Source organism: Paramisgurnus dabryanus, chromosome 17 (genome assembly GCF_030506205.2).
Source record: "Paramisgurnus dabryanus chromosome 17, PD_genome_1.1, whole genome shotgun sequence".
NCBI lineage: Eukaryota > Metazoa > Chordata > Actinopteri > Cypriniformes > Cobitidae > Paramisgurnus > Paramisgurnus dabryanus.
Window position 1 is genome coordinate 11,803,048 of NC_133353.1, and position 22,697 is coordinate 11,825,744.

General features: G+C 35.8%; 2 protein-coding genes across 2 annotated transcripts in view; both read right to left on the reverse strand.

Annotated features, from left to right (window-relative positions):
- The window catches only part of LOC135787457 (scavenger receptor cysteine-rich domain-containing protein DMBT1-like), a 59,826-nt gene that overhangs the window by 28,345 nt on the left and 8,784 nt on the right, over nt 1-22,697 (reverse strand). The gene's annotated exons all lie outside the window — the stretch shown is intronic.
- LOC135727375 (CUB and zona pellucida-like domain-containing protein 1) lies at nt 13,941-21,484 on the reverse strand. The gene is made up of 8 exons (XM_073812282.1): nt 21,370-21,484; nt 18,433-18,474; nt 18,181-18,319; nt 16,140-16,351; nt 15,886-16,061; nt 15,358-15,749; nt 14,922-15,166; nt 13,941-14,065 (listed from the first exon to the last, which is right to left on the reverse strand). The coding sequence occupies exons 4-8, from the start codon at nt 16,246-16,248 to the stop codon at nt 14,037-14,039; spliced, it is 951 nt and encodes a 316-aa protein (XP_073668383.1). The 5' UTR covers nt 16,249-16,351; nt 18,181-18,319; nt 18,433-18,474; nt 21,370-21,484; the 3' UTR covers nt 13,941-14,036.

Consider the following 22,697-nt stretch of genomic DNA (forward strand, 5'->3'; position numbering starts at 1 on the left):
TGTTTTGTTTCTGTGCACTTGAGGCATTTTGAATATTTGTTCTGCACCTTGTTACTTCTGATGACCTTATTTTATTTAAAAAATGTATCTATTATAAAACGTAAATTCTGATCTAATTTAAGTCTGTAAATTTTGGATAGCTTTTCGTTGTATCAATGTTGCGCTACTGCGTGGTGGCCATGCTTGCGCATGTAATTTAGCCGAACAGGCTAGGTGCTCTGCCTCTCATATTTAGGAGTTCATCAAGCTAAACATTAAAAAACGGATGTTTTTCGACGGGTATAAGTTTTTAAAATGTATTTATCATACATTTTGGTTATCTTGTCAAAAGTTAAACTACAAAACAGGTAAGCCGTTATTTAAAATTTCGGTGATGAAACGGAAACTATCTGCACCGAACCTATTTCTGCCTGACTTTTCTTGTGATTTAATATTATGGTTGGTGTTCACTTTTAAATGATAGCAAAGAGATTCCTGAAATAAATAATATCATCAGGTCTTTCTGTATCTAAAGTGAATACAGAGAGGATCAAAGTCAGAGCAAGCAAACAGGTATTTCTGTGCTAAATAATAACGCATAGTGTCTATAAAATCATTAATTTCAGTGTTTTTCTTGTTATAAATTAAAGTTTAATAAATTGTAAATAAAGATTAGTTTTTATCATTTACAGTCACAATCACAAATTATTTGTCATTTCTCATTTGTCGGGTTTTTTTTTTTGGTCATGACTGCTTTGACGCGCTATATCTCCAAATTAAATAAAAACACTGAATTAGCCGAGGTTTCCAAGGCAGAATCACCTTTGTTATTTTTTTAGGTTTAGTTATCAAAATTTATTTTTGTGTGATGTTCTGTAGATCTTGGCTTTAAAATGTTATGAGGAATAAATAAACAAATGTTGCCTTATATATTTTACCTTAAAAAAATAAATATATAAATGCATCGTCAGTTTTGTCTTCGTTCATCACTTGAAAGACAGTTTTGGTCACTTTAACAGAAAGTTGTTTATGTGTGCTGCTTGTGAAAGAAAATAAAAGTTAACAATTTGTACCTGGTCTGGCCCCCTCCCAACCCATGCAGACAAACATAGATATGATTCGACTATCGGTCGACTATGGAAAGATTCGACAATTCTGATTCAAATACGTAAATCCTTAGTCGAGGACACCCCTAAAAGATGCACACATTATTCATGAACACGTTCATCTCTGGCCTGGCTCTGTTATGTAATAGCTGATTGACAGGTGCGCAACTCCGTCTTTCGAACAGGTATAATTTTGTATAGTTACTCATTTAGGAAAATTATCCATGATTTAATGATTTTATTATTATTATGAAAATGTTTTTTTTTTGCAGATTGATTACGATTTGTATACCCTAGTTTAAATACAAGACCTTTTTTTTTTTTACCACGGAGGGCCGGTGGTATACGGAATTTCCCGATAGATTTTTTGGTCCCACTCCGCCCCTGACTGTATTAATGCGTTAGGCGTCACATTAATGTCCCTACTTTTTAATGGCCTACTGTGCACGAATTAATAAAACCGTATAAGACCCAAGGTGTATGAATTTGATCCTTACATAGCACTGTATCATGAGCCAGTTAATGTCCCAATATGTTTTTTAATTCTGTGCAGGAATAAATAAAACGAACTATGTGACTTATTAATAAAGTGATTTTGCATTAAGCGTCATGTTAATGTCGGTTGTGTTAAGTTTTTTTTAATTCTGCACAGGAATTAATAAAACTGTATATGAAGTTTGGCTCATTAATAAGGTATATAGATCAATCTTGATCTTTACATACTGTATTTATGCGTTAAGCGTCATGTTAATGCCCCGATGGTTTATTTTTTATTATTCCGAGCAGGAATTAATAAAACTGTTTAAGACCCAAGATGTATGAATTTGATTCTTATATAGCACTGTATCGATGCGTTAGCTCACGTTATGTCCCAATATTTTTTATGTAATTCTGGGAAGGAGTTAATAAAACTGTATATATACACGAGCCTAAGGTGTATGAATTTTATTAGGGGTGTCCTCGACTAAGGATTTACGTATTTGAATCAGAATTGTCGAATCTTTCCATAGTCGACCGATAGTCGAATCATATCTATGTTTGTCTGCATGGGTTGGGAGGGGGCCAGACCAGGTACAAATTGTTAACTTTTATTTTCTTTCACAAGCAGCACACATAAACAACTATCTGTTAAAGTGACCAAAACTGTCTTTCAAGTGATGAACGAAGACAAAACTGACGATGCATTTATATATTTATTTTTTTTAAGGTAAAATACATAAGGCAACATTTGTTTATTTATTCCTCATAACATTTTAAAGCCAAGATCTACAGAACATCACACAAAAATACATTTTGATAACTAAACCTAAAAAAATAACAAAGGTGATTCTGCCTTGGAAACCTCGGCTAATTCAGTGTTTTTATTTAATTTGGAGATATAGCGCGTCAAAGCAGTCATGACCAAAAAAAAAACCCGACAAATGAGAAATGACAAATAATTTGTGATTGTGACTGTAAATGATAAAAACTAATCTTTATTTACAATTTACCGAGCCCTTCTGATGACATGGTAAAACTTTTTTTTTAAATCGTGGCCACGAATTAGCAATTCGTTACCACGAATTATTAAATCGTGCGCACGTTTTAGTAATTCGTTCCCTTGTTTAAGCTAAATCGTGCGCACGATTTAGTAATTCGTTCCCTCGTTTAAGCTAAATCGTGCGCACGTTTTAGTAATTCATTCCCTCGTTTAAGCTAAATTGTGCCCACGTTTTATTAACTAGTTCCCTCGATTAAGTTAAATCGTGGCCACGTTTTATGAATTAGTGCCAAGAATTTAATTTAAACCATCTGGACATTAACACAACGCTAACAAGATCAAATTCACTCTAGCCATTATAAATGACGCATACTTAATGCAGTTTTATAAATTCCTGCCAAGAATTTCATTAAAATCATCGGAATAGTGACGCTTATTGCAGCTCAATGCATTAATACATTGCTATTAAGTATCAAATTCATACACCTTATGGCTCCTGTATATATACAGTTTATTAACTCCTTCACAGAATTTCATAAAATATATTGGGACATAACCTGAGCTAACGCATTGATACAGTGCTATATAAGGATCAAATTCATACATCTTGGGTCTTAAACCGTTTTATTCATTTCTGCCCGGAATAATAAAAAAACAATAATCGGGAAATTAACATGACCCTTAACGCATAAATACAGTGCTATTTAAAGATCAAGATTAATCTATATACCTTATTAATGAGCCATACTTCATATACAGTTTTATTAATTCCTGTGCAGAATAAAAAAAAACCTTAACACAACCTTTAGGACATTAACATGACGCTTAATGCATGCTAATGCATTAAATACAATGCTTTTAAGATCAAAATCACTTTATTAATAAGTCACATATTCCTGCACAGAATTAAAAAACATATTGGGACATTAACGTGACGCAGTAATTAATTTTGTCATATATTTTGGTTTGTCCAACTAAAAAATCACCCAAGTGACATAAAGAGATTTTATTAAGTTATTTTATTTTAGTGATATTTAAGCCCCTGAATTATTTAGTTTAATTAATTACTGCGTCACGGTAATGTCCCAATATGTTGGGACAATATATGGGCAGGAATACATAAAACAGAATATGTATATGACTTATTAATAGTGATTTTAATCTTTTACTGTATTTAATGCAATAGCATGCATTAGCATCGCTGGTCAAACTGTGCAGCCTCTTTGCTTAACATAAAAGTGCTCAACCTGTTCGGCAGGTCCAACCATAGGGATTTTTAAAAATATATGGGGATCATTGAACGGCTCCTCCCCAAATGGCATAGCCTTGATGAAAAGCCGCGCCGATGAATGCTTGTTTATTGCAGTACATATGCGGTCGGATTGATCCATCAAGCAGATAGACTATTTGATAGAAAGTGTGGATTAAGGATGTTTAAAATCTCTAGCTTGGTGGTCAGTACATGAATGGATCAAATCAGCACATTTGCAAAGGTTTGTCTCCATATGGCTATATAATAAATACAAATAAGAAGGGTAACTTTGCAGTATCACATTATATATTTTCTACTAAGTGATTTTCATATTATAAACGAGAGTATTCAACTGCAATATGGCAATATCCTCACAACATTATTATTTCTCAAAACTTTGACAAAAATTATTTTCAAAGGAACTGTATTATTACAGTTATTCAAAGATGCACACATTATTCCGCATATGATTTAAATATTAGTCGAGAGTATATAACGGCAATGAACGTCTTATATGGCAATAAATATCCACATAACTTCAAATAACAGCATAATGAAATTAATAAAAAGACAAGGAAGCAGGATTGGCATGTAAATTGTATTATTATTACCGGAAAAACAGCAAAATAACTGAAATAAACTCTGAGGTAAATGAACAATAACAGTGGAAAAAACTGTATAATAACAGTACTAATAAAGAAAAATCTATCAAAACTTTATATGACAAAAATTATATTTAAAGTTATTCAAAGATGCTAGGGGTGACCCCGAATAGTCGAAGATTCGATGCATCGATATGAGAAGCCTGATTCGACTACCAATCTCACAGTCCAATCGTCGCAGATGTGTTATGAAATGAGGATCATTCAATTTTAGCCGTATATGGGTTCACACATTATCTGATTTTACATATAACAGCTTTCTCACAATATATTAATATACAGCATATTATTATAATGCTGCAAATAATATGTGAAGTAACAGCTTTCAATAAATATTTTTAAAATGCGTTAATAAATCCAACATCCCCTGTGACTGGGCTACACGGAGGTTTCTTAGTTAATAAAACATTGCCTCTTTGTTTCTACATTTAAAAGACAAAGCTGGCAATTATATTATGGCTATAGATTTCTATTCTTTCAATAATTTATTTTATTTTATTTATAAATCACTCTGGGTTATCTGATTTGATTTAACTATTTGGCTTGTGTTTTGTTTCTGTGCACTTGAGGCATTTTGAATATTTGTTCTGCACCTTGTTACTTCTGATGACCTTATTTTATTTAAAAAATGTATCTATTATAAAACGTAAATCTGATCTAATTTAAGTCTGTAAATTTTGGATAGCTTTTCGTTGTATCAATGTTGCGATACTGCGTGGTGGCCATGCTCTACTATATAACGAAATTTCGTGAGACTGGGCTGCCATGCTTGCGCATGTAATTTAGCCGAACAGGCTAGGTGCTCTGCCTCTCATATTTAGGAGTTCATCAAACTAAACATTAAAAAACGGATGTTTTTCGACGGGTATAAGTTTTTAAAATGTATTTATCATACATTTTGGTTATCTTGTCAAAAGTTAAACTACAAAACAGGTAAGCCGTTATTTAAAATTTCGGTGATGAAACGGAAACTATCTGCACCGAACCTATTTCTGCCTGACTTTTCTTGTGATTTAATATTATGGTTGGTGTTCACTTTTAAATGATAGCAAAGAGATTCCTGAAATAAATAATATCATCAGGTCTTTCTGTATCTAAAGTGAATACAGAGAGGATCAAAGTCAGAGCAAGCAAACAGGTATTTCTGTGCTAAATAATAACGCATAGTGTCTATAAAATCATTAATTTCAGTGTTTTTCATGTTATAAATTAACGTTTAATGAATTGTAAATAAAGATTAGTTTTTATCATTTACAGTCACAATCACAAATTATTTGTCATTTCTCATTTGTCGGGTTTTTTTTTTTTTGGTCATGACTGCTTTGACGCGCTATATCTCCAAATTAAATAAAAACACTGAATTAGCCGAGGTTTCCAAGGCAGAATCACCTTTGTTATTTTTTTAGGTTTAGTTATCAAAATGTATTTTTGTGTGATGTTCTGTAGATCTTGGCTTTAAAATGTTATGAGGAATAAATAAACAAATGTTGCCTTATATATTTTACCTTAAAAAAAATAAATATATAAATGCATCGTCAGTTTTGTCTTCGTTCATCACTTGAAAGACAGTTTTGGTCACTTTAACAGAAAGTTGTTTATGTGTGCTGCTTGTGAAAGAAAATAAAAGTTAACAATTTGTACCTGGTCTGGCCCCCTCCCAACCCATGCAGACAAACATAGATATGATTCGACTATCGGTCGACTATGGAAAGATTCGACAATTCTGATTCAAATACGTAAATCCTTAGTCGAGGACACCCCTAATAAAATTCATACACCTTAGGCTCGTGTATATATACAGTTTTATTAACTCCTTCCCAGAATTTCATAAAAAATATTGGGACATAACGTGAGCTAACGCATCGATACAGTGCTATATAAGAATCAAATTCATACATCTTGGGTCTTAAACCGTTTTATTCATTCCTGCTCGGAATAATAAAAAATAAACCATCGGGGCATTAACATGACGCTTAACGCATAAATACAGTATGTAAAGATCAAGATTGATCTATATACCTTATTAATGAGCCAAACTTCATATACAGTTTTATTAATTCCTGTGCAGAATTAAAAAAAACTTAACACAACCGACATTAACATGACGCTTAATGCAAAATCACTTTATTAATAAGTCACATAGTTCGTTTTATTTATTCCTGCACAGAATTAAAAAACATATTGGGACATTAACTGGCTCATGATACAGTGCTATGTAAGGATCAAATTCATACACCTTGGGTCTTATACGGTTTTATTAATTTGTGCACAGTAGGCCATTAAAAAGTAGGGACATTAATGTGACGCCTAACGCATTAATACAGTCAGGGGCGGAGTGGGACCAAAAAATCTATCGGGAAATTCCGTATACCACCGGCCCTCCGTGGTAAAAAAAAAAAAGGTCTTGTATTTGAACTAGGGTATACAAATCGTAATCAATCTGCAAAAAAAAAAAAAACATTTTCATAATAATAATAAAATCATTAAATCATGGATAATTTTCCTAAATGAGTAACTATACAAAATTATACCTGTTCGAAAGACGGAGTTGCGCACCTGTCAATCAGCTATTACATAACAGAGCCAGGCCAGAGATGAACGTGTTCATGAATAATGTGTGCATCTTTTAGGGGTGTCCTCGACTAAGGATTTACGTATTTGAATCAGAATTGTCGAATCTTTCCATAGTCGACCGATAGTCGAATCATATCTATGTTTGTCTGCATGGGTTGGGAGGGGGCCAGACCAGGTACAAATTGTTAACTTTTATTTTCTTTCACAAGCAGCACACATAAACAACTTTCTGTTAAAGTGACCAAAACTGTCTTTCAAGTGATGAACGAAGACAAAACTGACGATGCATTTATATATTTATTTTTTTTAAGGTAAAATATATAAGGCAACATTTGTTTATTTATTCCTCATAACATTTTAAAGCCAAGATCTACAGAACATCACACAAAAATACATTTTGATAACTAAACCTAAAAAAATAACAAAGGTGATTCTGCCTTGGAAACCTCGGCTAATTCAGTGTTTTTATTTAATTTGGAGATATAGCGCGTCAAAGCAGTCATGACCAAAAAAAAAAAAACCCGACAAATGAGAAATGACAAATAATTTGTGATTGTGACTGTAAATGATAAAAACTAATCTTTATTTACAATTCATTAAACGTTAATTTATAACATGAAAAACACTGAAATTAATGATTTTATAGACACTATGCGTTATTATTTAGCACAGAAATACCTGTTTGCTTGCTCTGACTTTGATCCTCTCTGTATTCACTTTAGATACAGAAAGACCTGATGATATTATTTATTTCAGGAATCTCTTTGCTATCATTTAAAAGTGAACACCAACCATAATATTAAATCACAAGAAAAGTCAGGCAGAAATAGGTTCGGTGCAGATAGTTTCCGTTTCATCACCGAAATTTTAAATAACGGCTTACCTGTTTTGTAGTTTAACTTTTGACAAGATAACCAAAATGTATGATAAATACATTTTAAAAACTTATACCCGTCGAAAACATCCGTTTTTTAATGTTTAGTTTGATGAACTCCTAAATATGAGAGGCAGAGCACCTAGCCTGTTCGGCTAAATTACATGCGCAAGCATGGCCACCACGCAGTATCGCAACATTGATACAACGAAAAGCTATCCAAAATTTACAGACTTAAATTAGATCAGAATTTACGTTTTATAATAGATACATTTTTTAAATAAAATAAGGTCATCAGAAGTAACAAGGTGCAGAACAAATATTCAAAATGCCTCAAGTGCACAGAAACAAAACACAAGCCAAATAGTTAAATCAAATCAGATAACCCAGAGTGATTTATAAATAAAATAAAATAAATTATTGAAAGAATAGAAACAAGGCCGTAGCCAGGATTTTTCAAATACCGAGGACATTTTTTTTATTATTGACATTTTTTCCATATTACAGAATAATTATAAACATGTCCAAACTACGACATAGCACAAATGTAACTGTGTCTGTGAGAATTTTGTTGGTGACTAAAAGCATCCAAAATAAATGAATCGTTACATTTCATCATCTGAAGTGCAAGTCACCCTTTGCCTAGAAACTGCAAAACTGTGTCATTTTTTAAAGAAGCTTCTTAAATTTTCAATTTAGGATGAATTTTTAAGAGTATAGAAGGAGTTTATATATAATATGGGCTCTTAGTGGCTGCTTTTTCTTTAATATTCAGTGTAAGTCATCTATTTCAAAAAATATATTTTTTGGTTTCTAATAACAAAAATTAATCTGTTTGGCACAGCTATATTTTGTCTACAAAAGTAATTTCAAGCATTTAACCATAAGCCTTCAGATTTAATGATGTTTAAGAGAATAGTTAACATTTTAGTTAAGTGACCTTAAACTTTTGAGCAGTAGTGTAGGTTTTAATCTCATTGGTAGCCGTATTGCATCCCATATTGTAGGCTATTTGCTGCATAACCTTTAACTTTCTCACCTTCCCTCCTTCTCTGCTCATCTTTTGCTGGCTTTCCAAATGATAGTTAAGTTTGTTACAGCCTTTTCATTTTTATTTGCTTTATTAGATTAGAATTACAGACGCGGAGAGACTCTTTCTTACGTTGCATGTTACATAAACATTCTTGCCTTTCTTGCATACTATTCTTGTATAGAAGCAGTGCTTATTATACTTTGTGTTTGCGACCGCTACCTTTGAGCTTGTTGTACTTGCCATCGCTCTGTCGTTGCGGGTGTGAGGGACTCGGGCGGACTGCACGTGAGGACCGGGATGTCTGTTAGTGTCTAGCAGCAGCAGAACCCACTGCTCGTTGAGTGTAGAGAATGATACTCTCGTGTCAGTCTCCAACCACGACAGAAAAGATCGCTAGATTAGTCCTTTTTCGCTTTTTTTAAGTTGCTAAATCTAGCGACAAAGTCATCAACAAGTTGGCAACACGGCACTGCTCGGACTGTGCATGTACATAGTGTATGAGCTATTCCTGCTTCTGGTTGGCTAACGATGGAAATTCAGCCAATCATCATTGATTATGTGGTTGTCCCGCCCCCTCTAACATAAACAGGCCAATCATCATAAGTTATGTGTTTCCCACTCCTCAACACACAAAAACATTGCCTGTCTGATGAGAGTTTACTCGCTTCGCTTCAGTGAGATTAATTATACTAATGCGCAGCATTTTAATGTCAGTAACGCAGTAAGGAAATGACGTTTATATATAACGCCGTTATTTCCATCACTGCACGTGATGGTCCGTAGATGCATGGATTGTCTCGTCGGCTATTTTCACATTAAAATGAAACGAAACTTCAAGAAAAAACTACCGAGGACATGACCTCGGTGTCCTCAATGGTAGCTACGGCCATGAATAGAAATCTATAGCCATAATATAATTGCCAGCTTTGTCTTTTAAATGTAGAAACAAAGAGGCAATGTTTTATTAACTAAGAAACCTCCGTGTAGCCCGGTCACAGGGGATGTTGGATTTATTAACGCATTTTAAAAATATTTATTGAAAGCTGTTACTTCACATATTATTTGCAGCATTATAATAATATGCTGTATATTAATATATTGTGAGAAAGCTGTTATATGTGAAATCAGATAATGTGTGAACCCATATACGGCTAAAATTGAATGATCCTCATTTCATAACACATCTGCGACGATTGGACTGTGAGATTGGTAGTCGAATCAGGCTTCTCCTATCGATGCATCGAATCTTCGACTATTCGGGGTCACCCCTAAATTTTATACTTAATAGCAATGTATTAATGCATTGAGCTGCGATAAGCGTCACTATTCCGATGGTTTAAATGAAATTCTGGGCACTTATTCATAAAACGTGGGCACGATTTAACTTAATCGAGGGAACGAGTTAATAAAATGTGGGCACGATTTAACCTAATCGAGGGAACAAATTACTAAAACGTGCACACGATTTAGCTTAAACGAGGGAACAAATTACTAAATCGTGCGCACGATTTAGCTTAAATGAGGGAACGAATTACTAAAACGTGCGCACGATTTACTAATTCGTGGTAACGAATTGCTAATTCGTGGCCACGATTTAAAAAAAAAGTTTTACCATGTCATGAGAAGGGCTCCGTAACAATTCATTAAACGTTAATTTATAACATGAAAAACACTGAAATTAATGATTTTATAGACACTATGCGTTATTATTTAGCACAGAAATACCTGTTTGCTTGCTCTGACTTTGATCCTCTCTGTATTCACTTTAGATACAGAAAGACCTGATGATATTATTTATTTCAGGAATCTCTTTGCTATCATTTAAAAGTGAACACCAACCATAATATTAAATCACAAGAAAAGTCAGGCAGAAATAGGTTCGGTGCAGATAGTTTCCGTTTCATCACCGAAATTTTAAATAACGGCTTACCTGTTTTGTAGTTTACCTTTTGACAAGATAACCAAAATGTATGATAAATACATTTTAAAAACTTATTCCCGTCGAAAAACATCCGTTTTTTAATGTTTAGCTTGATGAACTCCTAAATATGAGAGGCAGAGCACCTAGCCTGTTCGGCTAAATTACATGCGCAAGCATGGCCACCACGCAGTAGCGCAACATTGATACAACGAAAAGCTATCCAAAATATACAGACTTAAATTAGATCAGAATTTACGTTTTATAATAGATACATTTTTTAAATAAAATAAGGTCATCAGAAGTAACAAGGTGCAGAACAAATATTCAAAATGCCTCAAGTGCACAGAAACAAAACACAAGCCAAATAGTTAAATCAAATCAGATAACCCAGAGTGATTTATAAATAAAATAAAATAAATTATTGAAAGAATAGAAATCTATAGCCATAATATAATTGCCAGCTTTGTCTTTTAAATGTAGAAACAAAGAGGCAATGTTTTATTAACTAAGAAACCTCCGTGTAGCCCGGTCACAGGGGATGTTGGATTTATTAACGCATTTTAAAAATATTTATTGAAAGCTGTTACTTCACATATTATTTGCAGCATTATAATAATATGCTGTATATTAATATATTGTGAGAAAGCTGTTATATGTGAAATCAGATAATGTGTGAACCCATATACGGCTAAAATTGAATGATCCTCATTTCATAACACATCTGCGACGATTGGACTGTGAGATTGGTAGTCGAATCAGGCTTCTCCTATCGATGCATCGAATCTTCGACTATTCGGGGTCACCCCTAAATTTTATACTTAATAGCAATGTATTAATGCATTGAGCTGCGATAAGCGTCACTATTCCGATGGTTTAAATGAAATTCTGGGCACTTATTCATAAAACGTGGGCACGATTTAACTTAATCGAGGGAACGAGTTAATAAAATGTGGGCACGATTTAATTTAATCGAGGGAACAAATTACTAAAACGTGCACACGATTTAGCTTAAACGAGGGAACAAATTACTAAATCGTGCGCACGATTTAGCTTAAATGAGGGAACGAATTACTAAAACGTGCGCACGATTTACTAATTCGTGGTAACGAATTGCTAATTCGTGGCCACGATTTAAAAAAAAAGTTTTACCATGTCATGAGAAGGGCTCCGTAGGTTTTGTTTTTGAGTTAGACATAGAGCCTTAACGAAAAGAGCCACCAATTAAAGCAGGATCCCTGTAAATAAAAATGGCCTAACATTTTTTTTTTTTAGTTATTTAAATAATTGCAAGACCAGTATTGTTCAGACCAGCTTAAATATGTATATGAGTGCTTTCCTGTGTTACTAAAAGGCAAAAAAAGGAGGAGAGACCAAAAGATAAAAACAACATTTTAATTTGATTTCTGGATGAGATAATGACATGTTTTAAAACAGAGTGATGAAGAGAGGATGAGAATGAAAAGAAACAGACCATGGGCCCTATTTTAACGATCTGAAACGCAAGTGTGAAGCGCAAAACGCAAGTGACTTCGTGGGTGGATCTTGGGCGCTGTTGCTATTTTCACGGCGTGAGAAATAACTCTTGCGCCAGGCGCAAATCAATAAGGGGTTGGTCTGAAGTAGGTTCATTATTCATAGGTGTGGTTTGGGCGTAACATCAAATAAACCCATCAGAACGTCATCCAACATTCCCTTTAAACGCAAGCGCTATTATTATGACGGATTTACCAGGCGCACGCAAGGAGCGGTTCACAGCCGAGGAGACCGACGTTCTTGTAAGAGCAGTCAAAGACAGAGAAGTTGTTTTGTGTCGGGATGGGAGAAACCCGCCCAAATCAGCTTGGTTAAACAGGTGTGGGAGGAAATAGCCGCAATTGTCTCATCAGCTGGCATTCCCAGGACGTTGCGCCAAGCGCTACAATGATGTCAGGAGACGGGGGAATCCCAAGCTTGACAGCATAAATCGGGCACACCGTGTAACGGGAGGTGGATCTGCCTCCACACATGACCTGACGCCAGCAGAGGACATCGCTGCGTCCACCCTCACCGCTGAAAATGTTGAAGGCGGTTTGGGGGCTTTGAAATCGGACCCAAGAAACGCAAGCAGTCCAACCCCAAAGTGCACTTACAAATCAAGTTCACATACATTAAGGTTTCTTATAAAAACATTTAAATTATTATTTACATAAAATTAACATAATACATAATACAGTAATTTTTAACGCAGCCACACAATAAATAAAAACTATCACCACAATGCTCACCACAATGATCCCTTATCTAATGTGTTAAGGCAAATAGCATCAGGGATGGTTTGCGCCGGAACACGCCTCCTTTTTTGCGCTGAACCGCCCAGGGAGCGCAAGTTCATTCCCTAGTTTGCCGACGTGCGTCTGTGGAGGAAAAAACCCGCTGTGCGCAGGTGCAAAATATAAATGATACATGCGTCACTGACAAAGTTAATTGCCCTGGGTGCAAGATAGGGCCCCATGAGTGTCAAGTGGTTGTTCTCATTATGTGACCCAATCAGCACATCATACTTCCCAGGATCCAGCTGCAGTACAGATGCATAGAATCCATTTAAAATCATGCATGAAAAAGTGTTCTTACAAACGCACATGCAAAGCATTTTAGCCTATTACTGTATGTGAAGAATGTAGTAAAAAAGTGACCTAATTTCAGGTACACTGTTCCTTTAAGAGCCTGTGAGAAATGTAATATAAATTTTCTTTGACATGACTCTTGTTTTCTTAATTTCCCCCAACATACATGATTTCACCTGAGTCACACTGTGGTTCCTTTAATCAAGTTTCTCTAACATATTCTGACATAATATTGTGCTTGCTTGCTTGAACTTACACTATGCAGTATAACCAGTATCATCTTTAAGGACTATATTCAGTATCAAGGAGGCCATTCTTCTAGTATCTACACCAATAATTACAAATGTGCAGAGTAAAAAATAAAGAATATAAGCCATAGAGGGCAAAATAAATCAGAGAAATCAAGTTAATATAAACAATAGAAGCTTCAATGACAAGCACAGCAGTTTAGGAATGCTTTATTGATTTGGATTCAGAAGTGGTTAACAGAGATTTTTGATAATTATCACTGTTTTCAGGCAATGAAGATGATCTCTTCATTTCTTTCTCTTCTCAGACTTTCTTCACACCAGGCCTTTCTCCTGGACAGAGAGATAAAGTAATGAATCATTTAGAAAGTCCATTGATACCCGTTACCAGTGCCTGCCAGTGACTTCTTTTATGAGGGCGCGTGTTGGTGCATCACACGTGATGTCAAAATACGAGCCTGCTGCAGACGCTTCGAAGGGGTTTATGATAAAAGAGACGCTCGCGTTTGTCAAATATTAGCTAAATCTTATGTGTAATCAAGGTTTAGTGTTAAATTTGTGTCTTGCGAGTATTTCGTAAATGTGTCTCTTTTATCATAAAACCTTTTGACACGTGTGCTGCATGCACGCTCTTTGACATGATGATGCACATGACTCTCTTACTGAAATGTATTTAAGACAGCAAAAGCATCAAGCAACTTTGTTTAGATGGCTGATGATGTAGATTTATTACTACAACTGACCCCTTATATGACTATAAAACATTTTATAGCATTTTTGTAAAAGGGTTTATAAACTTGAGGAGCACAAACAAAGTCCTGTTGTTGTTATGGTTATGAAGTACTTACACATGCCTGTATACCGAACACACAATCCTCATACACATGACGTCACCGTTGTCACAGATTTGTGGTTATGTCTTTTACACAAAAAGTTAATGCCATCGTTTTGAACTTTGTATTTTGAAACCCATTTACAAAAGCTTATGTTTACAGAACCTGAAAATTTTGATGTTGTGTAAACAAAAAGCCAAAACGGTTACATTTTGGTTGAAAACATTGTCATGTAAACCGCCCCTAAAACCATATTTCATGTGCCTACTTTTCATTCTATATAGATTGTAATACAAAAAAAACAAACACTTTTTGTCCCTAAAGATCCAAAAAAATAATCTGAGTTACCCTCTGACTTTTGAGTGTGATTGGCCCCAGTATCACAGTATTGGTGTGGTGGTTGGATTCAAGGGACCTCTTGCGACGTAAAAGGCACCCCTGACGACACCGAGAGTTGTAATCATTATCAGGGCAAATGATCACCTTACACTGCAGGTACACATTGGCATGTGTCCGAAGGAACTTAAAAGCCTGGAAACGGAACCGTGCGTAATACTGCTGACCGTTGATGTAGGAATAATATGTGCTGTCTCTGGGACATCTGAAACAAAACAGCGAAACTCAAATTTAATTTAATACTAACCCAGAATGATTTGAGCTATTAATAGATATTGTTTAACACTGTCGTGTACTATACAGTTGAGGAAGCAACAATAAAAAATTAAATGTCTACTTACTAGTCAATATACATCCTAAACTAAAAACATCACATTTTCTGTAGTGTGATCTTACCCATTACGCAGCAGGTCATAGGAGCGGGTTTTGAAGTCATTTGGATCTGGAGATGCAACACAGGTCTCCAGGAAGAGATCCAGGCTCGTATCAGGTCTGTTTAGCCAAACCTGAACATACATGTATTGGTTCAGGTTCACCTCATATGGAGAGTGAAAAATTTGTTGGTTGAAACTGCTAGAGGTGAAAAAGGCAATGCTGGCATTAAAGCGACCCGCTCCTGTGATGTTAGCATTGATGTTCTCTTTAGCCTTGTAGAGTATCTGCACCACAGTGTCCGGCTCCATTCTGCAGCCCACATGTAACAGAAACTGTGGCTGAAGGGTGATCTCGCCCGATTGAGACTGAGATGCCCGCACGTTGTTGGTGTAAGTCACATAACCATTCATCATCTAGAGAAAACGAGATGTTGTTTAATTCACAGAATGCAGAGCATAATAAGACAGAAGGGCAGTGTTGATGATTTCCTACTTTTTATTATTCAAGCACTAAATTCTTGAATGTTGCTACAAAAACATGTGATTATACCTCTTTGCCAGTGCCGCACGTGTTGAGAGAGAAGTGGAACACAACCTCAGTACTGTTAATGGTGGGTCTGCACCGATGGTCATCCACATAAAGGTAATTTCCATTGAACCCAAGTGAATTCAGGTACGATGTTCTAATGACAATGACCATGTTGTCTGAAGAACAGTCCACACGACCTGCAGAGCAAGAGTTTTATTCACTTTATTTACTTTAATAAGCATATTTACTACAATAGGCCCCCTTCAGCCTATTACCTTGATCTGCAGTCAGAGAGCTTGTGAACTGGGCCTTAAAGCCATGGCTGACAACAGAGTGGTCACTCCTGAAGACAACGGTCAAGTATCGAGAAGATGAGTGAAACATCTGGTGTTTGGTGTCATTGAAGCAGATCCTTCCCAATTGTTGATGACCAATAGAAGAACCATCATGTACAGAGATGTAGTCACAGGTACAACAGTGCTCCAATCTGAAAGAACCAGAAACAAGCAGAAAGGTACCTGAACCAGAAGAATTGGATGTAATTTTAATTGCCATTAAAGGCACGTTCTTTCTGATCCAATCTTTTAAACCCTAGTTATTGTGTAAGCTCAAAGTTCACTGCCAGGTGATATATTTTCTTTAACAGAATTCACCTTTCAAAGTCTATATAGCGAATGGCCGGTTTGGACTACAGCCCTCTACTTCCCGCTTTAATGAAGTCAATAGAACAATTTTTTGACTAAACTCCGCCCACAGGAATATGTCAGTCGCCAGCTTAGCTAACGGTAAGCTAAGCTGCTATCGAATCACAACACACTAAACAAACTACACAATCAGAACTCGATACGTATTTCTGAAGGAGGGACTTCATAGAACAAGGACAGTGAAAACTACGCTATACAGTAAATTGTGTAAAAAATACAGATTTTTTTTACGTGTGAAACATGAACACATGTTATATTGCGCACTGTAAACACAATCAAAGCTTCAAAAACACAGAAAGAAAGGGACCTTTAACATTGGAAAAATAATACGTGTGTTCTTAACTCATAAGTGTGTGTGTCAGGAGCTAATAAAGAAGATTAATATCAATATTATAATTTTATATTTTATAACATCTGGAGTTTTGTGGCTCTACTGTACGTCCTGTTACTGTAGGTTTGAGTCCATGTGCTTCTGTTCTTCTCGCAAAATGTATTTTTAGCAAATAATACCACATTCAAACTTGTGTCCCTTCTGAGTACAACTCGAATGTGGCAGTTACATGGATCACAGCGCCCCCTAAAGTGTGGTTCAGTTTCTACATTTTAACCAGTCACGGCTCGTGACTGCTCATCCGAGGGGTGCTAATTCAAAATAAGTGTTCGAGTGTCATGTGTGTGGTTCCTTTTTTCCAAAATATGTGTTCTGTGCTTTGAGAAATCCTGTGTGCATCACTTGTTTTGTCAAAAAAAGTGCCTGCTGCACACGTGTCGAAACCATTTAGGATTAAAAAAGACGCTAAGGTTCACAAAGTACACGCAAGACACCCCCTTAACAGTAAACTTTGATTACGCATGAGATTATGTGAGTATCTGGCAAACGTGAGTGTCTCTTTTATCATAAACCCTTTAAACGCGTCTGCAGCAGGCACTTATTTTGACAAGACATTTGATGCACACAGGATCTCTCAAAGCGCAGAACACATATTTTGAAAAGGAACTACACACATGACGGGCTACATACATCTTGTGACGAACTTCGCATCGAGCGTCCTAGAAAAAGTCACCGGCCGCCACTTATTTTTACAATCTGACTTTTATTGTTTGCAATAAATTGTTTGTAGTGATTTTGCAACTGTTTACTGTCTTGTCCAAAGAAGTGGATTTTTTAAACACAGATGTCTTTGCAAAAAAAAATTGCATGCAGCATAAGACAGTCAAATTTGTAAAATACCAATCAAATGACTAAGGTGACATTTGTGAAAATAAGGCATTTCAATTACTGACTAATAATATTTTTATTACCATCAAAATGAAATTACTGAACCTCATAATAAGAGCCGGACAAAATGCTCATTTACAAGAAAATGTCACCTCCTCAAGTAATGCTCATATGTGTTAAAAAGTAAACACACTGAGGGGATAGAAACTCTTCAAGAGAGTTAAAATTTTTATTAATTTCCAACTACAGGTTGCTATAACTGCACATTAAAACTGACAAACTACTCAATAGTAAGATTGTTCATGAAAATATTTTAATGATTTAAAGGTTAGACATCTGTTGATAGCAAACATGATCCCACCAACACTGCAATAAAGCTGATATTTCACTTACTGTACATCGGCAAATGACAAGAAGATCCTCTGTCCTGCCTGGGCAGAAAGATACCACACACAGTAGGCATTGTTATAATAATAGTGTGGATAGTTGGGACTGGAAAACAGCCCAGAACCATACAGGTGTCCTCCACATGCTGGGTGATTATTTGCAGATCAGAAGAAATTAAGTTTAGTTACAAACAAGTATCCTAAGAATCAAGATACAGGATCAGAATAGAAAAACCACACTGTTACAGTAGTACTTTACCTGTTATGGGTGGCCATGATGTTGTATGCGCTTGGCAATACACTGAGTCAAAGAGGGAAAAATGAATAAAGCTTTAGCAAAGCATAAATTAACTTCAGATGCATTTTTGGGCAATATGCTTTGATAAATCATGCACAATATGACCAGATTTTATGTTTTAAATTCTTAGGACAGCATGAATTCTGACTTATTCACACAGTTAAAGAACTGGGCTCTCATGCTAAACATGGGCAAAGTTTCAGAGAACAATTTGGATGTAGGACGGAGGGTTCTTTTAAGTTTTGGAAAGTTTAATTCTACTACTGATTCTGTTACCAAATGAGTGCTGAAAGTACAGTGGAAGTCTTTATACTGGCACTGGAATAGCGCACATGCTGACAAAATGCTGACAAAAAATCAGCATCACCAAAGAAGTGTTTTTGTTTGTGAGATAAATTGAAGCTTCTTCAGCTTCTCAATAAACCCAGCATTATGGGAACAGTGGATGCAGTTTGTTTTTCCAGGATAGAAGCAAAGTTGTGCAAGTGTGTTTGTTTAACACTGGATTTTGTTAAAATGATGCCACCCCAGTGATAAATCAACCGTTTATGAGTTGCAGGCAAGGCTTTTAACCGGTACAGACCACGACCCACGGTTCGGCTCGCATGTGAATTGAGGATTAATACGCAAATTTAAATAGGGTAAAAGTTGATAATTTGCACGTGTTTCAAAGGCTTGCAAATGCCAACACTTAAATAATGTTAAACAATTTAACCACAAAAAGGCGCTAAAGTGAGCAATTTTCTGTACACACAGAATACGCATATATTCAACATGCGGTTGAATGTGTCCGGTCCAACTTCAATCAAATGTGATTATCCCTATGCCCTTCAAAGATCAGAACTCTTGATGTATAAACTTGAGAGAGAGTTACGCTACTGTGTCTCATACTGTAGTCCATACTGTAGTTGGTGAATAAAGCACTGAAAAACAACGTAATTTTCAGTTTATGCATCTTCTTCCCGAAATGCCTTTTGGAATTCGTCCTCCGTCTGTACAAATGTAGGCATGTCAGAATTACAGTTATGCCGCTTACATAATGTAGCCTTTTTTAAAGAGGCCCTTCCACATAAAACCGTTTGTACTTGTATTTTTTGATATGTGTTAGGTCCATATGTGTTTGTGTTGTGTCGTGAATGTGAAAATTAACTTCCACCTCCTCTATCAGCTCTAGCCACTGAAAAGAAATAAGCGGAGAAATCAGGTCAGTTAGAAAAGCTTATCAGTGTGACGTGGAACTGATCGAGGTCATTACTATTCATGAGCTCTTCACCTTGAGACCGCGCCCACATAGTACGTGTAGTTGAGTTAGTTTTCAAGTTAACAAGTTAACAAGTTACAGCAAGGATGGCTAAACGTCAACCGTACCGTATTCGGGCCATTGTTTTTGTTGAGAGACATCATTCCTATTAAACGAGGAAATCATAACAGTTGCTACATGTTTGGATGTTCAGAAGAACGCTGGATTTGAAGAGAGACTGCGATTAAAAAGCAATGCTCCTCTACCAATATTGGATCCGGACAGAATGGCGCAGCTTATGTGAGTAAAACACTTTAGTACTATGTGTCACTGTGGCGGCCGGTGTTTTCTCTTCCGAGGGACGCGAATTCATGCTGCACACACGTCGAAAGTGTTTATGATAAAAGACACGCATGTGTGTGTGAGTAAAACACTTTAGTACTATGTGTCACTGTGGCGGCTGGTGTTTTCTCTTCCGAGGGACGCGAATTCATGCTGCACACGCTTTGAAAGGGTTTATGATAAAAGACACGCGTGATTGTGTGAGTAAAACACTTTAGTACTATGTGTCACTATCAGTTGCGGCCGGGATTTCTCTTCAGAGGGACGCGTGTGTGTGTTTTTGTGCGTGGGTTTACGATAAAAGACACGCGTGTGTGTGTCAAAAGGGTTTATTATAAAATATGCGTGTGTAAGAAAGACACTGTGTCTTAAGACACTCACTTAACATTAAACTGATTACACATGAGATTAAATTGAAAGTTAGTTTGAACGAAAAACTGTTATCCAATCATAGCAGTGGGCGTTTACTTCCAAGTCGTCAATGCAGCCCGCCCATTAAAACGGATCATTTCTCTAACCAGCTTCAAAATCAGGGTACAAAATGACCTATTACTTATTGCTTTTGATGTTTTTGGATGTAAAAACCATGCAAAGTCATGAATAGACCTCAGACAACAGTATAAAACAATAAAAACTACAGAGGAAGGGCACCTTTAATGTTAAATGATGACAAGATAGACACTTAAGGAAAATTATGTAGACTAATAATTTAAGTTTAACAATCAGCCTACTTATCTGTATGTCCCACAGCTGACATGGAACGTTATTAACCGTTTTGGGAACTTTATTTTTTGTTCTAACCGGTTCAGGAATGTCAATTTAAGGGTGAACCGAAAACCGGAAACGTTAAAATACTGTTTCTAAATGTTCTGTTCGGAATGAACCAATTGAAAAAAAAACTGGTTCAAAGGTTGCAGGCGGTAAGTAAAACTGTAAGTGCATATAATGTAAATTGCACAAACATTTAGTAAATCAAGTTATTAATCAGAGTGAATCAGAGATAGTGGGATAATGTTTTGTGCTCATGATTAGCTCCGCCCATGGTACGCCTCCAGAAGGTTAGCTTTTTTTGGAAAATACTGGTGCTGATCTGTCTTTTATAAATCTTATAAAACTAAAGACTCTTTGGAGATATGAAGGATGCAGAACTACTCTATCTGTACTCAAGATTAGCATGAGATTGGCAGAAACAGTGTTTGTTATGTGACCTTTAAAGCAGATTTTTTTTATTATTAAATAGTTTTTAAATTTATACATAGCAAATCAAGAGATTGCAGCTCTGAGAAAGTTTTATCTATTATCCTCCTGTAACTTACACTCATAGTCAGGGCAACAGTCGCCATGGTAGTGACAAGAGCTCTTGCATGAACAAGGGCCAAAGTCAATATCACAGCTATATGCGCAATAGTGCTCCTCATAAATATCTAAGGACAAGAGAAAATATATTAATTTATTATTACCACTCTGATTATGAATGACTACAGAAGGGCTTTACATACTTTAAGAAGTTAACCCTTAGGTTATTCTGAACCACAGGTTAACAGAATCCAGCTGGGTTTCTTGTTTCACACTGTTTATACTATACCAGGGGTTAAGAGATAACCCTGGGTATTCATAATCTGATATTTCCCACTTTGCATTCCTAAACCCTTAAAGCCAGTCAGAATCTAGCATTTTAGAGAGCTTTGTAATGTAATGCTTCAGAGCAGGGTTTTATAACCCTATAAGGATTATCCGTTTCTAAATTACAAGTGTGAAATGCTCCATAACCCATGGTTAAGACAGATTGTACAGTCTCCTTAAACTAATGAACTAATTTTTTTTAGGTTTTAGGTATTATTAGAATCAGTATTCAGATTCAAGATTTACAAAAAACACTTTTAGTATGAACAGCGTGAAATTTGAAACTCATAAATCAGGATTCTGTTAACCCGGGGTTTAGAATAACCTCGGGTTAACTATTTAAAGTGAGAAAACCCTAATGTCACAATACTGCATATTACGTTCTGTTGAGCCTGTTGTCATGGTTGTAGTGGTTGTTGTGGACACTGGGCAAAACCCTGAGTGAAAAGAAGAAAATAAAGAAAAAAAAAACAGAACTTCCACAACTTTGAGTGGAACATAACGGACAGTTTTGTTATATTATTGTATTGGTGCAAATGTTATTTTGACACATGGGGACAGCTGTTGCATGTGAAAAACTAGTAGAATAGATATTAGTTATTTTGTGTGATTTCGAGGTACTTACATTCATAGCCAATGCAACAGTTGCCATGGTACTGACAAGAGCTCTCGCATGAACAAGGGCCTAAGTCAATGCCACAGTTATCCCAGCAAAAGTAATCCACAACTGATGAGGAGAGACATTTTACTTATCAAGCCATGCATACCTGTATATTTTATGACTACAGAAAGATTATACGGTCTCACCAAACTTATTTACTGATCATCAGAATGAATGTTTAGACTCAAGTTTTACAAATACAATTTTATCAGAATAGTACCTGTTGTCATGGTTGTAATGAATGTTGTAGACACTGAGAAGATTGACAAGAGAAAATATATTAATTAAACAGGGCTTTTCACACTTAAAATAGGTGACCCAGGGTTATTCTAAACCCCGGGTTAACAGAATCCTGTGAAG

Bases quoted from the DNA above. Each gene is read 5' to 3' on its own strand.
- LOC135727375 (XM_073812282.1), bottom strand. From the start codon at position 16,248: ATGTTTCACTCATCTTCTCGATACTTGACCGTTGTCTTCAGGAGTGAC. The intron at 16,062-16,139 runs GTAATAGGCTGA...CTTGCTCTGCAG, and splicing joins CTCTCTGACTGCAGATCAAG to GTCGTGTGGACTGTTCTTCA. The intron at 15,167-15,357 runs GTAAGATCACAC...GTTTTGTTTCAG, and splicing joins TATGACCTGCTGCGTAATGG to ATGTCCCAGAGACAGCACAT.